This window comes from Hibiscus syriacus, unplaced genomic scaffold (genome assembly GCF_006381635.1).
Source record: "Hibiscus syriacus cultivar Baekdansim isolate YM2019G1 unplaced genomic scaffold, ASM638163v2 tig00110198_pilon, whole genome shotgun sequence".
Taxonomy (NCBI): domain Eukaryota; kingdom Viridiplantae; phylum Streptophyta; class Magnoliopsida; order Malvales; family Malvaceae; genus Hibiscus; species Hibiscus syriacus.
Genome location: NW_024062623.1, coordinates 1,895,162 through 1,920,428, shown reverse-complemented (window position 1 = coordinate 1,920,428; position 25,267 = coordinate 1,895,162). Strand labels below are relative to the sequence as shown.

Below are 25,267 nucleotides of genomic sequence, written 5' to 3'. Positions count from 1 at the left end.
AGTATATTCTTATATAATTTAAAGATTCGTTATACAGCTTGATAATCATGTTGCTGCTTGTGTTCAGTTGAATTTTTATATTCAATGAACAACGCTGCAAACAATCATTCATGCATCTATATCATAACCACTATGTATGTTTGCGGTTACGATCTCTATATGCTACGTTGGGATGATGCTTTCAAGGATACTGTTTGATTAGGTGAACCAGAAGCCTGCACCAAATATAAGCGACAGCATGGCGTTCCGTCGTCCGGGTGCGTTTCTACTGACCTTGGCAAGTTTCGGAGCTTATTGAACAAATTCAATGGATCATGCATGAGGCCGAAATGCGCATCTGGGTCACCTATTTGTGAAAGCTTAACATGAGAAAATCCTAGAGATGGTAGTAGATGATCAGGCCAATCACTGTAGAAATGGAAGGTAGCACTCGAGAGCGTTGTTGATGCTTTGTTCATGAAATCTGCTAAGAGAACTGTGTGTGTGAGAGTACACTTTTCACCTACGATCTTCAGCACTTGCATGGCTTGAGAATTCAAGAGGTAGTAGATGATGCCTTCGAGAACCCATACAGTATTCTTTTCCGGTACAAACCCGGAGATCTGTAGCTTTTCAAGCCAGTCGTTGTCTCTAATATCAGCTGCTACTCTTGTTAAGGACTTTGCCATCAACCGAAGATGTTCCGTGGACTCGAGAGCCTCCTCAAGAAGAGCAGCTTTCACTTGCAGGACTTCAGGGAAGTCTACTTCAAAGACATCACTTTCTTTCAAGCAGCTTAAGCGGTATGCCCTTGAGTCCATTCCTGCAAATGATGATCATGCATTTTCATTATGAAATATGTCCGGTGTTCTTCGGAATTGGGGAAAAACTTATCTGCTCTGGATGCAAGCCTACACTGAGGCACATATTTCCAATTTTTCATAGGCTATAAAATTACACTGATGATCTTGTAGCATTTGTTAAATTTTTAGTCATTAGTCTTGATTGTTGAGCAATCTAGTTCAATAAATATCAATGTGAAAGCAGGATGTGCATATCTTCATTGCTTCTAACATTAATGCTGTAAGTATTACACGGTAAATTTGGTGTGGAGTCTGAGTGATTGCTAACCTGCACCAAGGAGAACAACTTGAGCTGCACCACCCAAGGAATCAACAACAGCTTCAATCTTCGAATCGAACCAAAGGGTTCGAACAGCCAGGATGACTCCCGAAATTTCTCGAGCATTGTTGTGGCGATCTTTCATAATCTTCTCATGAAGGTTTCTTAGATATGTTTCTCCTGCAAGGACATCTGCAAGAGGGTCATGAATAACATGTTTCCACAGGGCTCTTCCGGCTGCCGTCTGGCACGCCGATTTTTTGAGGAAATCCCACTCTTTCACAATCTTAGCATAGAGTTCTCGAACCGTTTTCGTAAGCAACAAGTTTGGAAGGTTTAGCTCGAGTTCATGGTCTTCCGGGGAAGCATTTCCTTGTTTGGAACGATCCATGCCACTGAAAATTAAGACTAGAAGAGATAATGCGTGCATTATATAATACAAACCAAAAAGTGTTGCGCAGGGGGATAAGAAAAGAGAGCCACACATAGAAACCAACGTCTAAGAGAACTGTTGAAATCATAGTCATATCCGGAGCTTGATGAAAAGGAAGGGAAGGGAAGTAGTCCACGACCACTACTGTCAGCCATTTCTTTTACCTTAGTGTTTTTTTTTTTGGTGGCTTTTTGATGTGTGTCCTTATTGGTACGAAAGGCCAGCAATGAATGGCTCCCACAGTCCCATATCGGCCAGGAATTAGATGTGAGGTGGTGGCTCCCAAGCCTAGTCCCCAAATTGAGTAAAAATAAAGATAGATGATGCCTTCCCAAAAATAGATGTTCATTTTCAGATCAGGTAAGCGCTTGTCTTCACTCCAAAACACTCTTCTTGCTTTGTTCTCAAAACCAAAGCACGGTGGTTAAAACCCGATAGGATTGGCCGGTTGGGCCGAGATAACTTATAGGTGAAACCGTCAAGAGTTCAAAAAGTTTACGAATTGAGTAAATTAGGTTGAAATGATCATCATCTTTGCAATAACTAATCCAAATTAATCGATTAATAAAATAATAGTGGTTATAAAAAAAACACCATTCAATCGGAAAACCATGAGACTTGGGACCGTTGGGCCTAGGAAAAGAAAATTTTGGGATACCTTTTCAAGTTTAAGCCTGACCCAACTATAAAACAAACTCATTACAAACCCATAAAATTAAGGGTAAACTACATGTTTAGTACACATTTATCACTTTTATTCTGTTTCGACCATCCAACTATTTTTTTAAATCATACCAAATGTTTAGTTTTGATTTTATTTTGGTCACCTAACATTAAAAAATTAACGACGATGATGATGTGTCACCATAAGATAATGTCATGTTATCATTGAAAAATAAATAAAAATACCACATTAGCAGTTATGTTAATTTTTTAACAGAGGGTAACCAAAATGTAATGTTATGTATGATTTTCACTCATCCAACGATCCTAATTATGTGTAAAACTAAATGAGTTTTGTGTAAGCAGATCCTAACTCTTAAAATAAAATTTCAAAATTTTATCAATAATTAAATAAGTTTATTTTTTGGGTAAATTACTTGAATGACCATCTAATTATGAGGTTTGAGTCGATATGACCACTTAACTATTTAATTGGTTTCGATATAGCCACCTATCGTTAACATTTAAAAGAAGTGCTTACGTGACAGTTAACAAAATTGGTATAATCGGATATTTGATCCTCAATTCTTGTACATTCAATTAATTTAGTCCTAATTTTAATTTAATTACATGAATGCGACATGTGTCACTTAACAGACTTTTTAAAGGTCGTTAAGGTCGGCACACTTAAAATGGTAACGTTTGTAACAATAGACACCTGGATTCACTGAAAAATTGTTTAGGCGATTATTTTTGTATTAACACAAACAAACAAAAAATGCATGTGAAGTTGTTTTATGGAAGCAATGACGAAGCTGTTGACCTGCTGGTTTGCTTCTAATTGTCCTTTGGAAATTAATCCATAGAAGATTATTGAATTCTCACTTTCCAGCTTCACTCTTTCAAGGCAAAGACACGTGATGATTCGTATTCGAGTTCCCAATCAAATATTACAAGAATAAAAAAACCAGATATTTATAGGCATTTCAGGACTTAATCCTCTCCAAGAATCAGTGCTTCCTTTGCCCCCCACCATCGCCTCCTTTTCCATTTCTGGGCATTAGCGTCCTTGTTTTAGTTTATCTTGTAATATTTTACCTACTCATCCATGGAGACGATGGAAGAAGCAAAGAAGAGGATGGTTAGGGTTTGGCCATGGAAGAGATACAGCAGCTCCCTTGGTTTTAGTTTGGGGTAGATACGACGTCGTCTATGAAGTGTGCGGTTTGCCAGGATGGTTTTGAGGGTGGCGAACGATGCAGGGTTTTCCCAGTTTGTAACCATATGTTCCATGCACAATGTATTGATCTTTGGTTTGCAAGGAAACCCACCTGCCCAACATGCCGTTCCCCTTTCAAACCCCAAGAAATTGTATGAAAATCCATACAAGTGGATATAATTCCAGTTCTTCAACATGTATATTTTATTGACAAATGGCATAATAACAAAATTAACATTTAATATTTGCACAAATAATCACTTCAACCCTTATTCATTTTTTGAATATTTTAATTTTCAACGTTTTAATTTTTTGTCAAAACGATTCATGTTAGATGAAATCGTTAATTGTCTAATGATCAATGTATGTTATTAGTATGTTATTTTCACATATGTCTAACTGTTGATATGATGTAGGTTGTAGTGATGATTTGATACATATCACGTCGTCTCTTTGATGACGTGATGTGTGTCGAATCATTACCTTAAAATATGATACATATCACCTTAGTAATTAAACACATGTTGAAATGATACCTTAGCAACATTTATTGATTGTAATTAACTAACATTTTTCATTCAACGGATATTATTTTGACAAAAAATTAAAGTGTTGAGAGTTAAAATACTTAAAAATAAAAAATATGAACCAAAGTAACTATTTATATAAATGTTAGAAAACTAATTTATCATATACCTTTAACAAATGTACTATAGAACTTCATATATCTATTCAAAGTAAAAATATTATATGGATATGTTCTCAATAATAAAAGTTAATATTATTTTTTTTAATTTCGAGTTTAAACAATTACATTTGTAAAATATATATTTAATCAGTAATACGAGGTTTTATGATCTTGTACTGCTGAATTATCTCACAAACTTAACTTTCACTTGAAATTCAACATCCAAATGATAGAATATAATAACCAGTACAAGAGGATCACATGTAATCAGGCCTTGATTTCTACAACACCCAGGTCAATGGAATGCTTCAAAACGAAAATAATATATCTTTAGATAAATTTATTATTTTAATCAGGTGTACAAAAGTGTATATATTAAAAATCATTTAATAACACGAAAATTCATATATAAATTTTAAATAAATAAAAATATATATATATATATTCCTTCACCCACAATGTAAGTATGACAAAATCTAATAATAATTAGAGCTGTATACACATAAATAAAACTTTTATAACACATAAGAATTAATAATTAAAGTTATTATAATATTGATAAAAGCATGTCAATAATAAATTATAATCCTAGTTATATATTAATTATCACTTAAGATATTAATGGCATGTACAAATTAAACTTAAGATTTAATCCAATGAATAACATCTATTAAATTATTATTTTCAATCAAATAATTTCTAAATAAAAATTGTAAACATTAATAAGTTATAAATACATAAAAAAAATGTAATTTTAACGCAATAGTTCTTTGAACAGGAAGCATCATTGAATTTGAAGAATATATAAATAAAACTTATTATTTTAGAATATATAAAAAAATCTCATTTTTATTGTCTTAGGAATTCATGATATTTTAAGAATGTTTATTATTCTTCTTCTTCTTCTTATTATTATTTTGATAAATTCAGATAGCAATGTCAGAAAACTTGACAAGTTATAGGCGTAAAATGTGTCCTACACTTAATCTTTTAAAAAAACATTTTAAATATATATAGAATTGGATATTTAAGAGATGTATTCCATTGTCGTCCAGTGGTTAGGATATCTGGCTTTCACCCAGGAGACCCGGGTTCAATTCCCTGCAATGGAATTTTTTTTTCACTTATTTTTTGTGCTGCAATACTTGCGTTCTTCATCATTATCCGCTCCAGTAAAAGCTTATTCACAAACTGAAATGAGATTGTTAACATGCTATAATAGTGTCTTACTTTGATTTGGAACAAAAATCACTTTTATGAATCCATTTTGCCCATAAAACAAATACCATTACCCAAACTTGTTAAACACAGTTTCTGTTGCAGATCACCCATTTGTTTATACAAGACACCATCTTCTGTTGCTCAATACCATGTATAATAGTGTCTTGGTTCATAGTTTGTTCTTTACAGTTTACATGATATCAGAGGTTTGGCAAATCCTGCAAATGGTTTTCAGCTATAGTCAGAAAGATAATGGCTGCAAGTGATTCCAACGTGAGTATGGTAAAGCCTTTCACTAATAAAACTGTTACAATTGACTTGTTGATATAAATTACTTGTTGTAGAGAAATCAAATTCTATTTGCCATTGAAAGTCTTGCTTTACTTGGACATATTGATGGGACTGTGTCAATACCATCTCAATATGTTATTAATAATGGTGTTAGAGTTCTCGATACAGAATTTGTCATTTAAACAACGAGACAGTGCCTTGTGTTCTTGGCTTCTTGCCTTTATCAGTCCTTCAATCTTGCCAGCCCTTGTCTGCAATTTGGGAAAAAGTTCAACATATCTTTTCAATCTCATCCACCACAAGGATTATGCATTTGTATTGCTCGCTGAAAAGACTAGGAAAGAGAGATCAAACCATGAGGGAGTACCTTGCACAAATCCAAACAACTTGTGACAATCTTACAGTTGTTGCAGTTGTTGGCTGGAGATATGCATTGTCTCTGTACTTTCAATCTTATAGCTGAAAAGACAATGCATATATCAGCTATACTTTCAGATCTTCCACCAGAATATGAACCAGTTGTTGCAGTTATTACCTCCAGCCAACAACCGTTTAAGATTGATGAAGTATGCAGTATACTTCTTGGCACTGAAGCACGACAACAAGATAACTCAAAATCTTGCGATCAACATGGTACAAGGTCCACACTCAAATGACCTAGGTCAAAGACATACTTATCTTAATCATCATGGTAATTTATTAAGTGTTCGAAGGCAAGATTCATCAACCTCAGTTCAAAGCCCGGGTTTTTCAAGTCTTCCCAATCAAGGTATGTATCCTAGTTTCAACAATGTGATGCCTTCTCAGAATGGATTACAGAATACCACTGCTTATAGATCTGTTGTATCTCCTCAAGGGTCTTTCCAAGGGCAGGTTCGAATGCCCTACAGGGGGCGTGGTGGTCGAAGTTATGGAGGAAAGTCACGTCCTCAAAGTCAGATTTGCTTAAAGATAGGACATCTTGCTAACAGATGCTATTATCGATATGATCATTCATTTGAAGGGATGGATAGCAGTAAAAGTGGGTCAATTATGTCAGTCAATCACTGTTTTAATTTCACTGTGTGTAATGGTTCACTCAGTCAAGATTCTGAGAATAATGGACAGATCGCTCAAGAATTTGGAAATATAGGTCACGGGTGCGACAGCCAGTTGTCAATGAATCTGTTGATGCAGTATATACGAGTTTGATTGTTCCAATTTTGATTTTGGCGATGCGGACCCATTTTGGGGCAACAATCCATCTCACATCGGATGTCAATACATTTGTTAATTCTGCTCCATATCAAGGAACATGTAAGGTTTCTGTGGCTAATGGTTCTAATGATCGAATATCTAGAATTTGACAAGCACCGTTGGTAACACATGCTAGACCTTTGCTTTTAAATTAATTGCTGCATGTTCCAAATATCAAGAAAATTTTATTATCAGTTTCTAAGCTTAATAAATAAAGTTTTATCCTACTTGTTGTCTTGTGAAGGATTTACCACCGCTGCATACGATACTTGAAGGATTGGAAAGTGATGGTTTGTATAAGCTAAAGTCTACTGATGCAATTAAGAGTACAAAATACAAATTCTAAAGATTCTTTTTTTCTTTCTGATTCTGTCAATTGTTTTGCTTCAAATAATCAAAGTGTGAACCGATGTTCTAATTATTTTTGTTTCGCTTGATCAGATGTAAACACAGACAAATTGTTGAACTGGGGTTAACCATTATGGCACAAGCTTCTTCACCTTTTAAGTTTTGGACTGATGCTTTTTGTACTACGGTGTTTCTCATTAACAGGTTACCGACAAACAGCTTGTGAAGGGCTAATACCATTCGAAAAAAATGCAAAAAAACAAGCAGATTATTCATTTCTTCAAGTGTTCGGACGTCAGTGCTTTCCTCTAGTTAGACCTATAGCCAGCTTAAATCCAGTCCACTCCAGCATGATTACAAATGTCTTAGCAGTAATGGGAGAATCTATGTTCAAGACATTCAATTTAATGAAAAAGAGTTTTCATTTGAAAAGGAAGTTTTAGATGCAGACATTAGAGTCAGCCTTCATTACCAATACCGAAGCTTGTGATGTCTTCTTGGTCCAGTAGTAGTCTACAACCTGTTTCTCAGTACAACGATAGTCTTTCAACCTGTAAAAGTTATTCAACCAAAAAATTAGCCTTATTCAGAACAGCCTAACCCCAAAATTGAACCCATATATCATTCTGAGCAGCTCAATTCAGATCAGTCCTGTTCACGTGATGAGCTCATACCACAATCAGAGGTTCAAGTGTAATCCAACACAATGTCTAATCCGACACTGAACATATGTTGAGACCAAGATCAAACCGACAACAGATCTTCATCGCATAGTTAAAGATCAATCATTAGTTCCTCTAATATGTCCTCAACCATTAGTTAAAGATGTGTCCAACTCAGCCTTCAGATGTTTATCAAGCTATGAATTCAACTGGATGGCGAGAAGCAGTAAATAGCGAGCTAAATGCTCTAATAAAAAAGGACCCTTGGGATCTAGTTTCACTTCAAAGTGATCGTGTTCCAATAAGGTGTAAGTGGCTTTTTAAGATTAAGCGTAATCCAGATAGGACTGACAATGCCTTTTTTAAAGTGGATTTAACTGAAGAAGAATGCGTGCAGCAGCCACCTAGGTTTGAACAATCACATTAGAATGAAAAATATCAGTGTCAACAAAGGAAATCTTTGTAAGACCTTAAACAGGCTTCCCTAGCCTGGTTCAACAAGTTCAAGACATGTCTATTAGAAGAGCTAAAGTAAACAGCATCACAAGCTGATGTCTCGCTCCATTTTCGTGAGATTAATGGAAATAAAGTCTACGTAATAGCACAAGTCAATGAAGTTGCGATATTTGGATCAAATGCATTAACAATGTTATCAAGGAGATCAATTCATTCTTTTCTTTAAAAGATTTGAAAACTCTTTTTTTCCCCATGTTCATCACAAAACAAAGGTGATTACTCTTCGTCAAAGGAAAAACATAATAGATCTTTTAGAAAATACGAACATTTTAGACGCAACACCAACACCGATGGTATAACTACTCTAAACCTCACAGCTAGCGATAGCGATCCCTTTTCTGACATTTCTTTGTACAGACAAGTTGTAGGCACACTTAAACATATTTGGAACACAAGATCTGATATTCATTTTGCTGCTAATAAGGTTACTCAGTTTATGCATAAACCATTAGACAAACATTAGAAGGCTGCCTGACAAATTCTAAGGTATCTCAAAGGAGTTACAACATGAGCTGTTGTTTCAAGTCTAGTATTCGTTAACTATGCTCATCAAATTGTTGTGTCAATAATATTTTTGTTAATTGAGCAAGTATTTTTGGTTTTAGATTTGATTAGAGTAGAAATTTGAAGACTTTTAATGAGACCCATGATCCATCACCTTCTACTTTTCTCTCGTCTGTCATTTATATCTTACTGAAAAAACCCATCAAATAACTACATGGAACAAATCTAAAACCAAGAATACTTACACTCAATAACAAATATATTATAGACAAAACAATTTGTAAAATGCAAATAAAACATTTTTGCAAGAGTTAAATTCCATCATAGAAACCCAGCAATGCTCAGAAGATGCATAAGTAATCGTAAGCTAAGTTCATATGTCCAGACATAGTTAAAGCAAGTTCATCATTGCATTAAAAAGATTAGATGTTTTACCCCAGCTCCAAACCATATTCCAAAAACATGAAAATCAGAAAACAAACAAAGTGTGTATCAATTAGAGCTCAGAGAAAATCCGTAAGTGGATAATTGCAGACATACAACATGGCATCAGTTCAGACCGCCCGTCAGCTACTTCTCATCATCGAAAATACCAGTCAATCCCATTTATTTTAAAGTTGAAAAGAACAAAAGCAAAGGCATCAGATAATAAGCAGAGTTAATTAGTCTACACTTAGAATTCAGTGTTTAGCATAAGAAATTTTACATCATATGACTTCACTTGAAAATTCCAACAACAAAAAATTCAGAAAAATATAAAAATAAATGGCATCAGAATATCAATAAGAGAAATTAAGATCCACACGGTTTTTCAGAGTGTAGGATAAGATAAACATTCATCCTTTGCCACCATAAAAAGCCTTCATTGAAAGCAACGATTTTTGTTTCTATGAAACGAAAAACAATATCGGTAAGTCCATTTGACACCAAGGCAAAGCAAAAGATATGCAATGGGCTGGTAAGCTAACCTTTCATTGTTCGCATCCGTTATATCTCCTTTAACATTGATTTTACTACAAAAAGGAGAGGGTAAACAGATGCAGCCAAAAACCCAAAACAAAAAAAATTAATAAAACATAAGATGGAAATTTGCAGAAGCGATTTATGGCTGACGAAAATCAATTGAATGGACGAAGCGAATTAAAAAAGATTTTCACTTACAAACTGAGAGAGATGGTAATGAGATCTTCGGAGGCGTAATGTTAAGAGAGATGAGACGGGTTGAGTCATTTAAATAGGGATTGCAGGATTTAGGGTTTTGTAGTTTGGGTATTTTATTTCTTACTGTTTGAGTTATATGGAGCGGCGCCTTTAATTTGGGCCTTTCGAGGGCTTTCACAATTGAGAGAGAAAATAAAAAGAAATAAATTTTGAACGGAAAAGAAATAAAATTATATACATATAATAATATTTTGTAAATATTATCATATATAGTATAATTGAAAATATTTTATTGTGTTAAAGAATTTTTACCTAAAATTTGAATCTATCTCAACCCTAATTGTATATTTCTTAAATTCCAATTCGTTTAATTTTAAAACTAACTTATCAAATTCAATTGATAAATTTATGACTTAAAGTAAAAAAAAGTCATTAAATTATATATATATTTTTATTTTGACTCCCTAAACTATTTTTGATCAAAATTAATCATTAAACTATTATATGTAATCATTTTAAGCCTCGTCATTTTTAGTTAGATTTTTTTATTAATGTAATGTTCACATGTTATATAAAATTATATAACTGTTTTGACCAAAAAAATAATAATTTAGAGATTTAAAGCAAAAAAGGAACATAGTTTAGAGCCTAATTTTGACAAAAATAATCTAGATACTTAAAATTGTTACATATAATAATTTAAAGATCCAATTTGGTAAAAAAATAATTTATTTACTTAAAAACATAATTTAAAGATTTATTTTAAATTCAAGCCTAAATTTATACAATTATTTTATTCAATTTTAACAATAGAATCAGATGAAGTAGGCATTTATCATAACTACCGCACTTGCTTAAATTTTAGAAACATCGTGAGAGAAACAAAAATTTTAAAAATATAAATGTAAAAAATTTATTTTGAGATCTAAATCATTTGTTACAATACTCGTTATGTTCTCTTGACAATTTTTATAAAATATATTTAAAAAATTAACTTGTTACGAGAACGTAATAAAAATTGTATAAAACTGTGAATATGATGAATTCTAATTATTTATCATATTTTATAAAACTTGTCACGGGACATGACAAATGACTTAGATACCAAAATACATATACAAGCAAAACCACTCAAAATACATATACAAGCAAAACATGACTAAAAATTACTCAACCCGCAATCTACATTTTGAACTCCCATACTCTTAGCAAAAATCCTGTGTATGTCGTTCTTAAATACCTTTGACATGCCAAAGCTTTCCACCAGCTTCATCGGCAAAAGAAACCTTCCTTCCTTTCTGAATTTCATGTTCAGGAGCAGCAGTGTTATCTTCAGTCAATTTCTGCAATTACACCATGAAGGTAAGGTAAATCACCAAAAAACATAAGCCATATCGTTTTCTTGCTTCTAAATATAACCTTCCTTCTTAAATATACCATGATTTTACAAAAACGATTGCAATCTCTTGCCATCATAGACAGCCATCTTCTTGCAGTTTCTTCAGCTCTTGTCGCGTTTTCGATGGCCACCCTGGCCTGCCAAGATAGTAGAGTGATATTAGATATGTAAATTCCTAGCATCTAATTGTCACAATTTTATGCGTTAAATCTAGTTCAGCGATAACCAAGAAGGGTGAACAGTACACACTTCTTCAGCATTTTGTTTTGCAGATACGGCTGCAGAGGCCTCCGACTGTAAGCGAAACTTTCCCTTAACAAAGTCTTTCATCGACTTTAACTCTGTTGTGAGTTTCGTTGCTAAAGATTTGAAATCCTGCATTTGCCCCTGTGTGAATGCTATCACGTTTTGTGTACGGCATTGAGAAGGATGATTAACCTTGAGAATGCCTTTTGTTGGGGACCCTTTCTCATCTTGTTTTTCTTTACTCATGGTTGATTTTGGTTTGATAGTTACTCCATCCCTCCAGAACCCATCAAGCCCTTGAACTCTTAAAATCCTTTGATTGGCATACTTCCCAAAACAAAGCTTACCCCTACATTCTGATAGAATAAAATCCCACTGAGCATCAAGTAGATATGGAATGCAAAGGGAAAAGTTAACTAGGCTCCATTACCAAAATTGGTGATTCATAATATTTTATAGCATTTGAATACAAAAATCATGGTTTGGCTTTAGATTACTCTTGCACTCATAATTTTAAAGCCAAAAGATGTAAGCTGTTTGAGAATGAACATAAACAATGTGGAAAGAACAAATTGAACATAATATCAAGAAAATCTCATTCTATACATTAGACACGGTAAAGTTTTTGCTACAAAAGCTTAAGTTGCTTGAATAAACCATGAAAGAGAGTAATAACAACGATTTTCATAGACCAATTTCATTCTGATAATTCTTCTCCCCAGCTCAGTTTTACTCAAGCATAGGAATTCTACCAGGCTACCACTTATTTGTTCCATATATTATGGTGAAGCAATCAAATAATATTAATAAGAGTTTCAATATCATGAAAACCAATTTAAAAGGCACTGCATAAAGAAAGTTAACATCCCAATTTAATAACTTTTGTTAACTTACGATGACATTCGTTTTCGTCCAACCCAGTTAACCCCATAGCCCGACAAAGCCTCTCTCGAGAAGTTGGAGAAATGACCTGAAAGTCAAAGAATTTAGTTAGAGAACGCTTAAAAAGAACAAAAGTAGTCACTTAATCAAAATCCAACATATTTTGAACACCTTTCTTCTTAAGTGAAGCCTTTGAGCACGATGCTGATGCTTAATTTGATGATAATCTTGAGGTCCTGGTGATGCTAATGGCTTACCAGAAGCATCAAAGTAATTACTTGTTATAAGGGCTGGTGCCGAGGGTTGCTTTTTTAATGAAGAAGAATAACCAGAATCAAGGCCTGAATGTTTTTCAGGATTCAAGCATGATGAACTCTGATACAAGCTATTGTCACTGGTAGGACTGATGGCAACGTTTCTGATATTAGAAGACCAGTCATGTGTACTGCTCTCTAAGAAGCATGCACTATCTTTATTGTTATGTTCCAAGCATTGGGAGCAATTATCACTGTCCAGCCCAGGCACTTCAGCTCGGCCATAATTGCAGGTTTGTGAAGTCATCTTGTGCTCCGAAGAATTACCTTTAAGGCTATCATGGAAATCAGTACAATGATCCTTGGTTGGTGATACTGACTCTGAGGGAACAGCAAAGGCTAGCGGGTCTACTGTATAACTTTCTTTTCCAAATTCTTGTAAGTCTGAAAAATAATAGCTGATCATTTCCGAACTGTCTACCTTTACAGTCTCACAACCAGAAAACCCAGCACCAAATTTAGGATAATCTTCAGTATATTCATAAGATACCTCATCTGAAACACTGCACTTTATGGGGGGAAATGTAACCCGTGTTTCCATACCAGAAGCAATGGTTGTCTCAGGAACTTGAATCAAATTGTAGCAGCTTGTCTGCCATGGCATCTCTCGCTTGTGAGACTCGTTTTGGTAACTATCATGAACATCACCTCTATAATCATTTGTTTGGGACGTTAGTTCTGAGGAGACATCATGATCTTCTTTCGTATATCTTGAAAAGTTAGAAAATTCATTACTTAATGTTTCTGGACTGTGTACCTGTACAATCTCCCACGTAGAAACACCCGCATCAAACTTGGTTTCAAAATTTTCCATAAATTCGTAGGAGGCTTCGTTAAAAGAACAGAACTGAGGTTCCTTTATTATTTCTGGACTCTGTACCACAACAGTATCCCAACTAGAAACCCCCACATCAAACTTGGCCTCAAAATTTTCCCTATATTCATAGGACACTTCATTAAGAGAACAATATTGAGGTTCCTTTACTGTTTGTGAATTGTCTGCCAGTAAGGTTTCACAACCAGAAACCCCCACGTCAAGCTTGTTCTCAGAATTTTCCATATACTCGTAGGATACTTTGTTAAGAGAACAGTATTGAGGTTCCCTCATAGGATAAGGCACACCGGTCTTCAAAATATTCACCTTAGTTTCAGGAATCTCAACTTTGACATCAATAGGTGCAGGCCAATCCTGATTTAGTTGTGGCAAATCATCATTGCAGCTCTTAATATTCTTTAAGATTTTAGATTTCGAACTGAAGAGAGGCTCTTGAAAATCATATTTGTTATCTATGTTCTGAAAATTAGGGAACTTTTGTTTCACACTGGAGTAGATTTCCACAGTTTCTTTACCCAAACCAACAAAATCCAAGCGTTTCCTTTTCTTTGTTTTGCGTTGACCCGAAATCCGTTTCAACATCGTATTGTCCAAGCTAAAATCATCTTCATCAATGTTGCAGTCAAAATCTTCAGGTTCACCCTTGATTTTCATTCCTCTCATGAAAGACCCTGAGGTCTCTACCCCGACCACATGACATTTGGTAGGCGGGTTCTTCAAGTCATCCCTCGGAAAAAATTCTGGAACCTGATTATGATGGACCATCTCCCTTAAATTGTTTACATCCATGATTACCCTGAACCTGAGCTCTGGTCGCCCACAAGTATCCACATTCCATGACTTCGCAATTGAACCACGTTTAATGGGTCAAGCTTCTTTGCCTCCGTTAGATAGTATCGTTGTTACTGACCTAAGTTCAAACTAGGTTCAATTTTCCATTGCTTGAGTAAACTATTCATTATTATGGAAAACCACTAACTTCGCAATAACTAGCTTAATCTAACTTTTCTCCCTGAAAATAGAAATTCCCATTTCTTCAATCCAATCCAGAAATAAAAAGGGGAAAAAATATTGAAGGCGTTACACTGAAGGATAACAATTAGTCAAATTAAGCGGGAAAATTTTATAAAAAAATATTGTGCGTCAACTGACCTGAACTGAAAGAAAGAAGAGTTTTCGGCGACAGAGACAGTTAAGGGGAGAAAACGAGGAGAGGAACGTAAAATTTAGTTTCGTACTGGATCTGGTGGAGAAGGGGAAATGGTGATAGGGTTTTGCTGATGAAATGAATTGAAAGTAGTTGTGGCGGGAACCCCAAAGAGATGCGAATCCGTCTCTAATAAAAAATAGGATGAATTATGTATTTAGTCATCTAATTATTTTTTTAAGTCATTTAATTATTTTATAATTTAGTAGATTATAAAATTAAGTTTTCAACCTAAAGTATCTTATTTAAATTGAGTTAAGATGACAAATCAAAAATTTATCAATTCGACTAACTCGACATATTCACTTGATTTGATAAGATGTTGACCCCTACGCTTCAATATAAAAAGTTTTTCGATTAAATCTTGAAGTTATAGTAAATAATAAAACGATAAAGTAAATTTTAGTCCTTGAATTTGACATTTGTCTTCATTTAGTTCCTGAATTTATTTTCACAATAGACCCCAAACTTATAGTTTATCATTTTAATGATGTGGCATAATCATCAAAAGAATTACAAAATGAGAAAGATTTCCAAATTCAGGGACTAATGTGAAAAACATAAGGATAAAATTGAGAAAAGTTGCCAAGATTAGAGGCTAAAAGTTGTTCTTATCCCAAGCCTCAAATCTTTGCAAAAGCCCATATCAAGGCCCATAGTGGCAAAAACCCAAGTTTCAATTAAAGAACTGATAGCTTGTCGTGGAGATGCAAACTGAAAATTATAAAAACAAAAAAATCGAACGGTTACGCCAACGTCTCCCTCTTTATCTCAGTTCCTTGTATCTTCCGAAAGAAATGAAGACGTCTTTGAAAGGCAGATACAAAAATGATGAGAGCACCGCCTTCATTACCGTTGCCGTCAACGCCGGCGACGTCAAGCTACTCGCCTCCATGAGTGATGCCAACATCATCAGAGGTCCCAGGCTCAACAATTTAACTTTCACCATTGAAAAACCTGGCTCCTTCATTATCGACTATGATGTCCCCAATAAGGTGCTCTTTTCACTTGAAATCCCATTTTCTCTTGATGAATCTTAATTACGTTTTCTCTTTTGGGGGAGATAGGATTTTCGGTTTCAGTTTATGAACTCGATCAGGGTCGGGGAGAAACCGTTGAAGCTGACCTACAATCACGACCATGGAGGTCACCGGACAGTAATGGACGGCGCATTGGTTTTAGATCCTGCAAACAAAGTGTCGGCTAGTTACATTTTCGGCACGAGGAACGTGAAGGTTAGTGATAGCCAAATTTTGTATATTCTAAATATTTTCTTTATAAATTTTTGCGTTCATGTCTCGTGAAGGTCAAATATAGTTACGTGCATGGCGGGGATTCTACTTACGAGCCATGTTATGATCTGGGAAACAATGTGTGGGATTTCTCTGTTTCGAAAAGATTATGTGACGACGTTTTTAAGGGGACGTATCAGTCATGGACTCGGGATTTTGCATTGGAGTGGTCCAGAAATTCCAAGTTCAATGGGAAATTTAAGGTAATCACATCCACGTTTCTTCCTTTTTGATGCTCTTTTTAGTATAATATTTGAATCTGCCATTGTTTTTCTGAAATGATTTCTTAAAATTAATTGAAAAATTCTAAAGCCAGATATAAGGTTCCATAGGATATTTGTTATTAGCCGTGTAGCTTATAGCTATAGGTCATTATTTCTGCACAAATTTGGTATAAATTATAATGTCATATATACGAGAATGGAAAAGTGCAAGTACATTGGAAGACTAATTACAACACAATAATATAATCAATATAATTACAACACAATAAGAGATTTTGTAGGTAAATCTATTAATTTTATGTTTGATGATTAAGTGAAAATCCTTAATTATTTTACTGAAAAACGAGATAAAATTATAAATTAAGATTGAATAATAACAAAAAATCTACGATGTTTATTTATTTACACAATAATATGACTATCCAGCTCAGTTGGTAGAGCACAAGGTTTTTAATCTTGAGGTCGTGGGATCGTGTATCACGGAGGGTATTTCATAATTCGGAGGTATTCTACGGAAGCTGCTCTCAACCTGGTGTTGGGGGGCAGCCTACTATCTTACCTCCCCTTTATCCCGCTACATATGGGAACAAGGGAGAGACATTTATTTTTAATGTTGATTATGAAGGTACTATTTTGTCTACTTTAATCCTTGTCTGGTTGTCTTCAGATCTCAGCAACCGTCAATCTGGCTGGAGAATCTAAGGTGCCTAAAATATTTGCAGAGAGTACTTGGGATTTGGACATGTGATTCGTTCTTTTTCATCAATATTTATCCATTTGCATGTTTTGAATTATATACATTTTGAACAAACTGCTTTCATGTTTGAGATCAAATCAAAAGGAAATAAAAAGCTTAGCCAGTATATTTGTAACGAGACTCTCTAGATTATTCAACAAAACATATTCAAATCATGATTAATCACAAAATGTGGGATGTCAGGGAGAAATTGACGTAAATATGCCTGAGGGGGAGGGGACGGCCGGACGGGAGGGGGTTGGGGGGAGCGGGGCCGCGAGTGGGAGGGGGCTAGTTTTTAAAAAAATATTTTTTAAACATAATAATTTATTTTTTAAAAAATCTTAAAAATTATCATCATACAAGTATACATGTCATTTAACGAAATTTTTTGACAGACATTACGGTTGAAACACTTAAACTGATAATGTTGTAACAATAGACATCTAAATTGATCAAAAAATAAATTAGGCATCTAAATGAAAAAAATGATATAGTTATGACACATATTTTATATAACTTAATATAAAACTAAATATTCAAACTATACTCTTTTTTATGTAGGTGTCTAAATTTTTTTTCGGTCTAACGTTACAAACATTATAATTTTAAATGCTCTGACTGTAATGACGGTTAAAAAATTTCATTAAGTAATACATGTCATTGATAAATTTAAAATTTTTATTTTTAAAAATGTAAAATATTTTTTTCAGGAAAAAAAAAATCCCCTCCCACTGCAGTTTCCCACCCCACCCCACACCCAGCCTCCCTACCTCCTCTTCTCCCGTTCCGTCTTCAACGATGTCTTGGACAAGCAAGAGCAGAACTAAAATGTTACAACTTAACTGAAGAATTTGTATTATTAACAGATGGTCCAACAGCCAAAGAACAAAAATGGTTCAAACAAGATAAACTTTGTACAAAATATCGACGGCGTATATGAATGACGATGGAACAATTTGTAATCCTTTTTTTTTTTTGAGCCATGCAATTTGTAATCCATGAAAGTGTGGATGATGGCCATTAGTTGGGTGGGTGATAGTGGTCGGCGGGTGTGTGGTTCGACGGTGATGGTGGCCGACAGCTTGCCGGTTCAGTGGAGACGTGATGGAGGGAAGTTGGGTGTGGGGTGGGGAATTGGAGAGAGAGGGGCTGGAGGTAGAGAATGACGGGGCGTGTGGAATTTGTTTTTCAAATGTTTTTTTATTGAAAATAATAATACTTTGTATTTTATTTTAAAAATTACAATTTTTAAAATTATCATTACCTTGACGTGTGTTACCTCATGAAATTTTAACGAAATTTTTTAATAACCGTTACGGTCGAACATTATAACGTTAAACACCTAGATTGAACAAAATAAAAATTAAACACTTGAATGAAAAAATCGATCTAATTTGAACAATTTTTTATATATTAAACCTTTTTTCAAACTGTAAGACTAAATTGAATTTCTAATAAACCTCAAAAAAATTGCGCGCTTTTCCTAAATTTTAATTAAATATATTGTATATATACAACTTATATTATTAGGTTTATTTTCATATTTTTAATAAAATAATTATAATTTTGTATGATGAAAGTAGTAGTTTTTGAGGAAGTACTCAATGTGCATGAAAAGCTACCCAATATTAAGCACATTTCTGGCAATTTTATTAACTTGAGTATCATTAACAGGCCAATAAGGCAAACTTAACAAACTGACAAAAAAGGAAAAGCAAAAATAACAATAATAACTGGACACTTCAACTGATCATCCAAAACCCCATGATGCCTAATAGACGAAATGGGAATTATAAAACTAAATCCCAAAAACCAAAATTGGGCAAAATCCAGAGGTAACCAACCGTTCCTTTATGCTATCCTTTATGTAAGTTTCTTTGTTCCTGGTTGGTGCATCGGATCACACAGGAACTGCCATGCCTTTCTTTGCCATGCTATCCAGTATGTCATTCAGAGCTTGACACAAACCAGCAATCTGCATAATCATATGCCAATATAAATCTGTGAAGTCACAAAGCGAGGTTGCCATTTTATCTGTAATTAAGTCCAAGGTCAAAAGCGCATTACCTGCTGGTCCCATTGTTGCAGCTCTTCAGTGTCATCTTCAAAATGTATAACCGCTTCCACCTGATGCATACACGTACTAATTATTTAAACAGCATGATGGTTCTGAATAAAGACATTTGTAAACTCAGGTTCTACTTAGAGAAGAGAATCCTAAAATCAATTGATCATTGAATCCATTTAAGTAGCAAAAAATCACGAGGCAAAAACTTAGAAACCTGATCAATCGATCCCCTCATTCTATCCTCACAAATCATTCTTGAAGCTATCTTCTCAGCCTGTAAGGAAAACCAGCCAATCATCTTCTTTGTTTAACTATAAATATGAAAGTTTTTCCTCATAGAAAGAGCAGATAACCAAAAGCTACACAAGTAGCTTAAAAGACTGTAACATAAGAATTGTACCTTATTAGGAGGAATGCCCAACAAAGTACCAAGCTCATCAAAACTATGTCAAAGATGGCAAAAGCTTTGTTAGAAATTTTCAAACCTAGAAATAAGACAAGAAGAAAAACTGGTAGTGTTATGTTTCTAACCTTATATTTGTATAAAGTTTACTTGCACTCAGAAGATTATGCTCTATCATGGCACGGTCCAGCACGGTGAAATTGTCAGGAAGTAATGCTTTCTGTTGGGAAAGAAAAGGTTAGTTAAAGAAAGTAGAATTTGCTTTTACTGTAAACGTAATATGTAGGCTAGTTCAAACATTTTATAACCTGATGCGGTTTCAGTTCTTCAGCAAATGCATCAATTTCAGGTTTTCTTAAGATTCTCTCAAAGTAAACCTGTTGATCTCCATAAAATTCCCATCAGGGTGGACTTTAAGGTTATGTGATAGATATAGACAACAATGTGCAAAACAAGTGCATGACGGAATGCCTGTGTGTGTGTGTGTGTGCACCTAGATGCAAGACAGTAAACCTTTTGTAATATTGGATAAATCTTCAGCTTGGAACATCGTTCATCCTGAAACATGCCACAAGTCATTGACATTATTAGAATAAAAAAAACAAAAAAAAAACTATTACATTCAAGAGAAAGTTTTTACTTTGTAAAGGGTAGCAAGAACACGAGAGCGTTGAGGACCTGCAGCAGCTAATATTGTACATGTTACAGCAGCAGATAGAGCTTGCTCCAGTGCATCCTCATCAATTGTTCTGTAATAGCGGAACATTGAAAATTTTGTATCATAACATAATCCCTCAAACATATTGTAGTATTCAGAAAAGAAAAGAGAAAGAGAAAACAAGATACAAGCAAAATGAAAGCTGTACATGATATGCAAAACATGATGATCAGCAATGCAAACCCCATGTATATAGTGATGTAGAACAAGTACAGAGAGTCAATTTGCTTCCTTATATGTCAGCTAATAACTGCTTTAAGTGAAATGTTTACAAAAACAATTAGGGCCTAATTACATACTCATCTCCTATTTGTCGCTTCTCAATTTGAGATATGTTGTAGTATCGCAATGCTGCTTCCAAGAACTTCCTCTTTAAATCCAAAATCCTTGCATAACAGACCTGAAAACCAGGGAAAAGAAACTAAACTAAAGAATGACTTGACTTCCAGCTCTAGGTTACAGTAATTGACCTAAAACTATGCCAAACCTTGTATTGTAAAATCAGTACTTCATTCTGACAGTTGCTAACCAAGAATGAAGCTTTATTAATAAAAGCTTCTGCATTAACGGAATCATCATCCTGTAAAATACTCAAGCAATTGTTTTGGGTCACCTTTCAACATTGATTTTACATGTCAGAAATTGAATAAGTAACCGAATTACTTCTTGCCGTTCTAACACATCCAAACTTGCCTATATAATTCTGGCATTCAATTAAAAATATCCAATACCTCAAGATAGAGACGGGCAATTTGGACACACTTTGACAATCTGAAGGTATCATCAATAACCCTGATAGTAATATCAAAAACAGATAAGCATCATCAATATGAACAAAAGAACATGTTCTACACCCTTCACCGTAAAATTAAAAGGAACTTACTATCAGACCTCATTCCAGAGTCTAAATCAATCCCACTCAGCATCTGAGCTGCTTTTGACCACTGCTGCTCTGACTCATACAACTCAGCAAGTTTCTCTCTAATAATAAGCACCTACAGAACTCATGCAAAGTACACAGCTTTTTTTAACAACCATCCAGATTTCGTAAGCTGATTTGTAGCTTATCCACAGAAAACTAAAACACACACACAAAAAAAAAACTATTCCTTGTTTTGCAAAACGAATTCCAAGCAAACTAGAAGCCACGACATGAGAAAAACTTTACCATAAGAGGAAAAGAAGAAGAACAATAACTGTTTGAAAAAAATATAAATTAACGAATTCATCTTTCAATCAAATCATCTCGTCAACGGAAAAAGGTTCAACAATCTGATATTTAAATCTTCAAAAACGCTTTATTTTGAATTATAGAACAAATTTTCAAGTAACTTTCATTAAAAGGGTAAGCAATCAAATAAAAGGAACCTGTTCTTCGAATGAAACGACACGAGGCTGAATCTGAGCAAGGGTATAATGCGCAACTTCCTTTTGTGCCTCTGGCTCCAATCTTCCTAACTCTTGTGCGAAAGTCTGTAAGAGCTGCCTTGATACCACCAGTGGAACATCGTCCGACAACACTGAAAAAAAATATTAAACCTTAAAAGACTCTAAACAACCTTTAAGGCAAGAAAAGGTAAAACGATTACTATGATCGATGAATTTCTTGGCTTGAACGATATCGTTCGATGAGAAAACGGTTGACAAAATGTGCTTGTATTGCTCGATTTTCTGCCTCTGATCTACAATCGCCGAGGCGTTTGCTAATGCACTCTCCATTGGCTTTCGATCTCTGCTTCAAAATTTTTGAAACCCTAATTTTTTCCCAACAGAGAGATGATAGATTTAACGAAATGTCGAAGGTTAACTGTTACTGCTTAGAGAAGGGGGGAGGGGAAGTGGGCTGTTTGATTCGGGGTATGTAAGATTACCGAGAGAATAAAATTTTTATTCAAGGTTTACCGTTATAACAAATTGGTAACTGACACGTTACACAATAAATGGAAAAACCGTCATTTTATAAAAATAAAAGGGTAAATTAATACCAAGTCACTCAATTTTGTATTTAGTAACAAATGGGCCATTTTTTCTAAAAGTTCAATTTAATCACTCAATTAAAAAATTATTACAAATAAATCATTTGCGCTAAGATTTAAACAAATATATAATGTGCTTTCTTATAATAATAATTTTAATAGTCAAAATTTATGCATCCTATCAATTTACTTTTAATTTAAATTTAACTATTTTTATTTAATTTTTTTAAATTAATTTAATTATTTTATTGTCAAATGAAAAATGTATGTCGGTTAAAAGTAATAATTGAATAAAAATATTATATTATAAAATAATAAAAAAATTATTAAATTTTTATTATACTATAAAAGTATCATGATAGTAATATAATAATATTTATGAGAGAAGAACAATAATAGATTATCTAAAATATGAATGATTAAATTTATTCAATTGTTTTAAATCAGAAAAAAATTAATAAAGTGTTTAAATTTTAGATACTATAATTATTATTATATCTGAAAACACCACTTTTATGTCTAATATTGTAATATTTCATTACCAGTGATTTATTTGTAATAATATTTTAATTAAGTGATTAAATAATAATGTTTAGAAAACAAGTTACCTATTTTTTATTAATATATGATTGAGTAACCTCGGATGAAGTTTGCCCAAAAGAAAAGTATCCGCTGCCTTCTTCGACCATAAAAGACTTGAAGGCCAAAATTCTCTCTTCCTTTTCTCTCCTCGGCTTAGCAAATCTCATAGGGGCTCCACTCTCTCGATCCGACCACCGGAACCGTCGTTAGCGTTGCCTTCGACGCCTTCTGCATCGTTGAGGTTATCTTTTGATTCCTTTCATCCTCAATATTTTGTTCTATTTTTTTGTCTAGTTGTTCAAGAAATCTGAAGCTATTTTTTTATTGAAATTAGCTTAGAATTCCTTCAATCCCTGCTTTTTATTTTTTTTACCTAAGCTCCTTATCCGTGGATGCATCTGAAATATCGTTCAATATTCATTTTTACTGCTCATGATTTTACTTTGTTGTGGTTCGGCATAATTTCAGTCTTTGTTTCCTTGAATAATTATTATGTCTCTTGATTGGTTTATAGCATCGTCAAGTAAACAATATCAATTATGTTCGGAAATTGAACTATCGAGTTTTCCTCGCATCTTTATTATAATCATGTTTGCTTCATGGCGTTGTATTGAGAAAAAATAATTTACATCTGATAGAAATTGAATTATAAGTTAAGATTATTTGAGCAACATCTTTTAACTGATTTCGTAATCGTAATTTCTTTCTGCGTAAGTTTGTATTATTTTATTCTATTGGATTATTGATCATTGTTTGTGTCTGCAATAAATTTTCCAGGCATCTATTTACATTTGTTTATAGGGTTTAGAGATATGAACTGGGTTCAACGTAAGATCTATCTCTACAATGTCACCTTCGGACTCTACATGTTGGATTGGTGGGAACGTTGCCTTTTCAGTATCCTTTTCCACTTCATTTTTATGTAAAGATAGATACCTAATATGTATAAGTTCTTGTTTAGAATTTTCGGGGTTTGTTCACTCAGGGCTTCTAATATTTTGTTTTGATGACTTAATCATTATTCATCTTTTACCTAAAAAAATGATGAAAACGGTTATTTTGTGGAAGCCTCTCGAATGGCAAAATTATGCTGATATTGTTATATAAGGAGTTGTTTTCCGTTTTCTTGTATTCTATGATGTTATCAGTTTTAGAATTTGGTCTGTTGTCATATTTTACAATGTTTGATTTTTGCAATTGAGAAAATCGGTTATCTTATCTGTGAATTTAGAACAGTCAAAGGGTCCTATTGGCTTCTTTGTTCATCACAACAGTTTTTTAAGTCTGTGTAGCATTGTAATGTCTCAATTGGTAGTTCCTAAACCATGGAAGATACATTGGTGATTGTGTTGATGTGGTTCGTCTTCTACAATAGCTCACGATATGTAACTGAGTTCTGCAAAAGGTAGATCCTTTCCTTGTCCTCTGGTTCCATTTCATTGAAATAATTTTGGTGGGATAAATTTTATTGTCTAAAACTTGGGTCATCATTCTAATTTTCTTTTATAGTTAAGTTTTTTATAATTAAGTATTGACCTTCTTGTGCCTTTGGTTGACATGTCTACACGTCACAGAAAATATTTAAGTTCTTTTTATGTTTGAGAATTCAGTTCTTGTTTAGATCTTCCTTGTGAATATAAGGCTAAACTTTACTTGGTTTTATTCTTGCTCTTCTAGAAATAATTTAGAAGGGAAAGGAGGAAATTGGAGATGAAAAAAAGTCGTTTTATGAACTTGTTAGACTATTGAAGCTGATAGATGGTCAAGATGGTAGATAAAGTTAGATATCGCTAAATGTTCTGGCTAAATGTTCTGTTCTTCACTCTTTCCTCTCTAGGGCTTTTGCACACTTATATTGAAATGGGACACTAATGTCATACTTGCTGATCGTCTTGTGAATATTGCAAATGACCTTTTGAAATGGGACACTAATGTTCTGTTAATTTTATGATGTAACTAAAATTTGATGGATGCTTTTCAAGTTATTGACGGTGTAAAGTGTTGGAACAAAAATAAAATGACAATTATGCCCTTCCTTGACATCTAGTGCTGCAGTTACTCTTAAGGGTAGTTTGGCCTGGACTGCTACAACTACAACTACACTTGATACTTGTTTCTTTTCTGTAAATTTCAGGCATTTATACTAGGGTTGGGAGGTGGCATTGGCCTGACAGATTGCAATGATGATGGTATTGTGAAATACTTTTGAATTATTCAGTTGAAAACCTTTCTTATATGTGGATTTACATACAACTTTTTAGTATGGAGTAAACTGGTGCATGTCTCACATGTATTGTTAGACCATTTTCAAAGCCATTACTTTCAGAAATTTTAGAACA

The 25,267-nt window shown here is 33.9% G+C and overlaps 4 protein-coding genes, 1 long non-coding RNA gene and 3 other non-coding genes across 9 annotated transcripts; 3 read left to right on the top strand and 5 right to left on the bottom strand.

Moving 5' to 3' along the window:
- On the bottom strand, positions 1–1,522 carry LOC120218628 (putative S-adenosyl-L-methionine-dependent methyltransferase MSMEG_0095/MSMEI_0092). The gene is made up of 2 exons (XM_039215559.1): positions 1,111–1,522; positions 1–802 (listed from the first exon to the last, which is right to left on the bottom strand). The coding sequence occupies exons 1-2, from the start codon at positions 1,490–1,492 to the stop codon at positions 156–158; spliced, it is 1,029 nt and encodes a 342-aa protein (XP_039071490.1). The 5' UTR covers positions 1,493–1,522; the 3' UTR covers positions 1–155.
- Positions 1,523–5,144: 3,622 nt separating this feature from the next.
- On the top strand, positions 5,145–5,216 carry TRNAE-UUC. Its single transcript has one exon. It is a non-coding gene; the product is annotated as a tRNA-Glu (tRNA).
- Positions 5,217–7,332: 2,116 nt separating this feature from the next.
- On the bottom strand, positions 7,333–10,032 carry LOC120218370. The gene is made up of 3 exons (XR_005525236.1): positions 9,851–10,032; positions 7,673–7,751; positions 7,333–7,584 (listed from the first exon to the last, which is right to left on the bottom strand). It is a non-coding gene; the product is annotated as an uncharacterized LOC120218370 (long non-coding RNA).
- Positions 9,517–9,601, bottom strand: LOC120218667. The gene has a single exon (XR_005525260.1). It is a non-coding gene; the product is annotated as a small nucleolar RNA R16 (small nucleolar RNA).
- Positions 9,647–9,733, bottom strand: LOC120218660. Its single transcript, XR_005525254.1, has one exon. It is a non-coding gene; the product is annotated as a small nucleolar RNA R16 (small nucleolar RNA).
- Positions 10,033–15,630: 5,598 nt separating the features above from the next.
- On the top strand, positions 15,631–17,205 carry LOC120218430 (outer envelope pore protein 24B, chloroplastic-like). The gene is made up of 4 exons (XM_039215363.1): positions 15,631–15,921; positions 15,994–16,161; positions 16,233–16,421; positions 17,110–17,205. The coding sequence occupies exons 1-4, from the start codon at positions 15,634–15,636 to the stop codon at positions 17,188–17,190; spliced, it is 726 nt and encodes a 241-aa protein (XP_039071294.1). The 5' UTR covers positions 15,631–15,633; the 3' UTR covers positions 17,191–17,205.
- A 1,876-nt stretch (positions 17,206–19,081) lies between these two features.
- On the bottom strand, positions 19,082–22,089 carry LOC120218627 (COP9 signalosome complex subunit 4). Its single transcript, XM_039215558.1, has 14 exons — positions 21,960–22,089; positions 21,739–21,890; positions 21,262–21,365; positions 21,102–21,162; positions 20,858–20,950; positions 20,670–20,770; positions 20,293–20,401; positions 20,166–20,210; positions 19,961–20,029; positions 19,781–19,872; positions 19,650–19,692; positions 19,464–19,523; positions 19,249–19,308; positions 19,082–19,156 (listed from the first exon to the last, which is right to left on the bottom strand). The coding sequence occupies exons 1-14, from the start codon at positions 22,087–22,089 to the stop codon at positions 19,082–19,084; spliced, it is 1,194 nt and encodes a 397-aa protein (XP_039071489.1).
- Positions 22,090–23,068: 979 nt separating this feature from the next.
- Positions 23,069–25,267, top strand: LOC120218624. 2 transcript variants are annotated; one of them, XR_005525248.1, is made up of 4 exons: positions 23,069–23,169; positions 23,706–23,825; positions 24,261–24,333; positions 25,063–25,267. XR_005525248.1 is itself a non-coding variant. In XM_039215557.1 (3 exons), the coding sequence occupies exons 2-3, from the start codon at positions 23,741–23,743 to the stop codon at positions 24,335–24,337; spliced, it is 162 nt and encodes a 53-aa protein (XP_039071488.1). In that variant the 5' UTR covers positions 23,078–23,131; positions 23,699–23,740. The 2 variants fall into 2 exon arrangements, 1 of the variants encoding a protein (XP_039071488.1); XM_039215557.1 differs by lacking the exon at positions 25,063–25,267 and having other exon boundaries at positions 23,078–23,131; positions 23,699–23,825; positions 24,261–24,337.

Coding starts and splice junctions, on each gene's coding strand:
- LOC120218624 (XM_039215557.1), top strand. CDS start 23,741: ATGAACTGGGTTCAACGTAAGATCTATCTCTACAATGTCACCTTCGGA. Junction 23,826..24,260: donor GTGGGAACGTTGCCTTTTCA/GTATCCTTTTCC, acceptor AAACCATGGAAG/ATACATTGGTGATTGTGTTG.
- LOC120218627 (XM_039215558.1), bottom strand. CDS start 22,089: ATGGAGAGTGCATTAGCAAACGCCTCGGCGATTGTAGATCAGAGGCAG. Junction 20,211..20,292: donor TTCTTGCTACCCTTTACAAA/GTAAAAACTTTC, acceptor GGCATGTTTCAG/GATGAACGATGTTCCAAGCT. Junction 19,873..19,960: donor AAGAACTGAAACCGCATCAG/GTTATAAAATGT, acceptor CTTTCCCAACAG/AAAGCATTACTTCCTGACAA.
- LOC120218628 (XM_039215559.1), bottom strand. CDS start 1,492: ATGGATCGTTCCAAACAAGGAAATGCTTCCCCGGAAGACCATGAACTC. Junction 803..1,110: donor AGTTGTTCTCCTTGGTGCAG/GTTAGCAATCAC, acceptor CATCATTTGCAG/GAATGGACTCAAGGGCATAC.
- LOC120218430 (XM_039215363.1), top strand. CDS start 15,634: ATGCAAACTGAAAATTATAAAAACAAAAAAATCGAACGGTTACGCCAA. Junction 15,922..15,993: donor ACTATGATGTCCCCAATAAG/GTGCTCTTTTCA, acceptor TGGGGGAGATAG/GATTTTCGGTTTCAGTTTAT. Junction 16,162..16,232: donor TCGGCACGAGGAACGTGAAG/GTTAGTGATAGC, acceptor TGTCTCGTGAAG/GTCAAATATAGTTACGTGCA.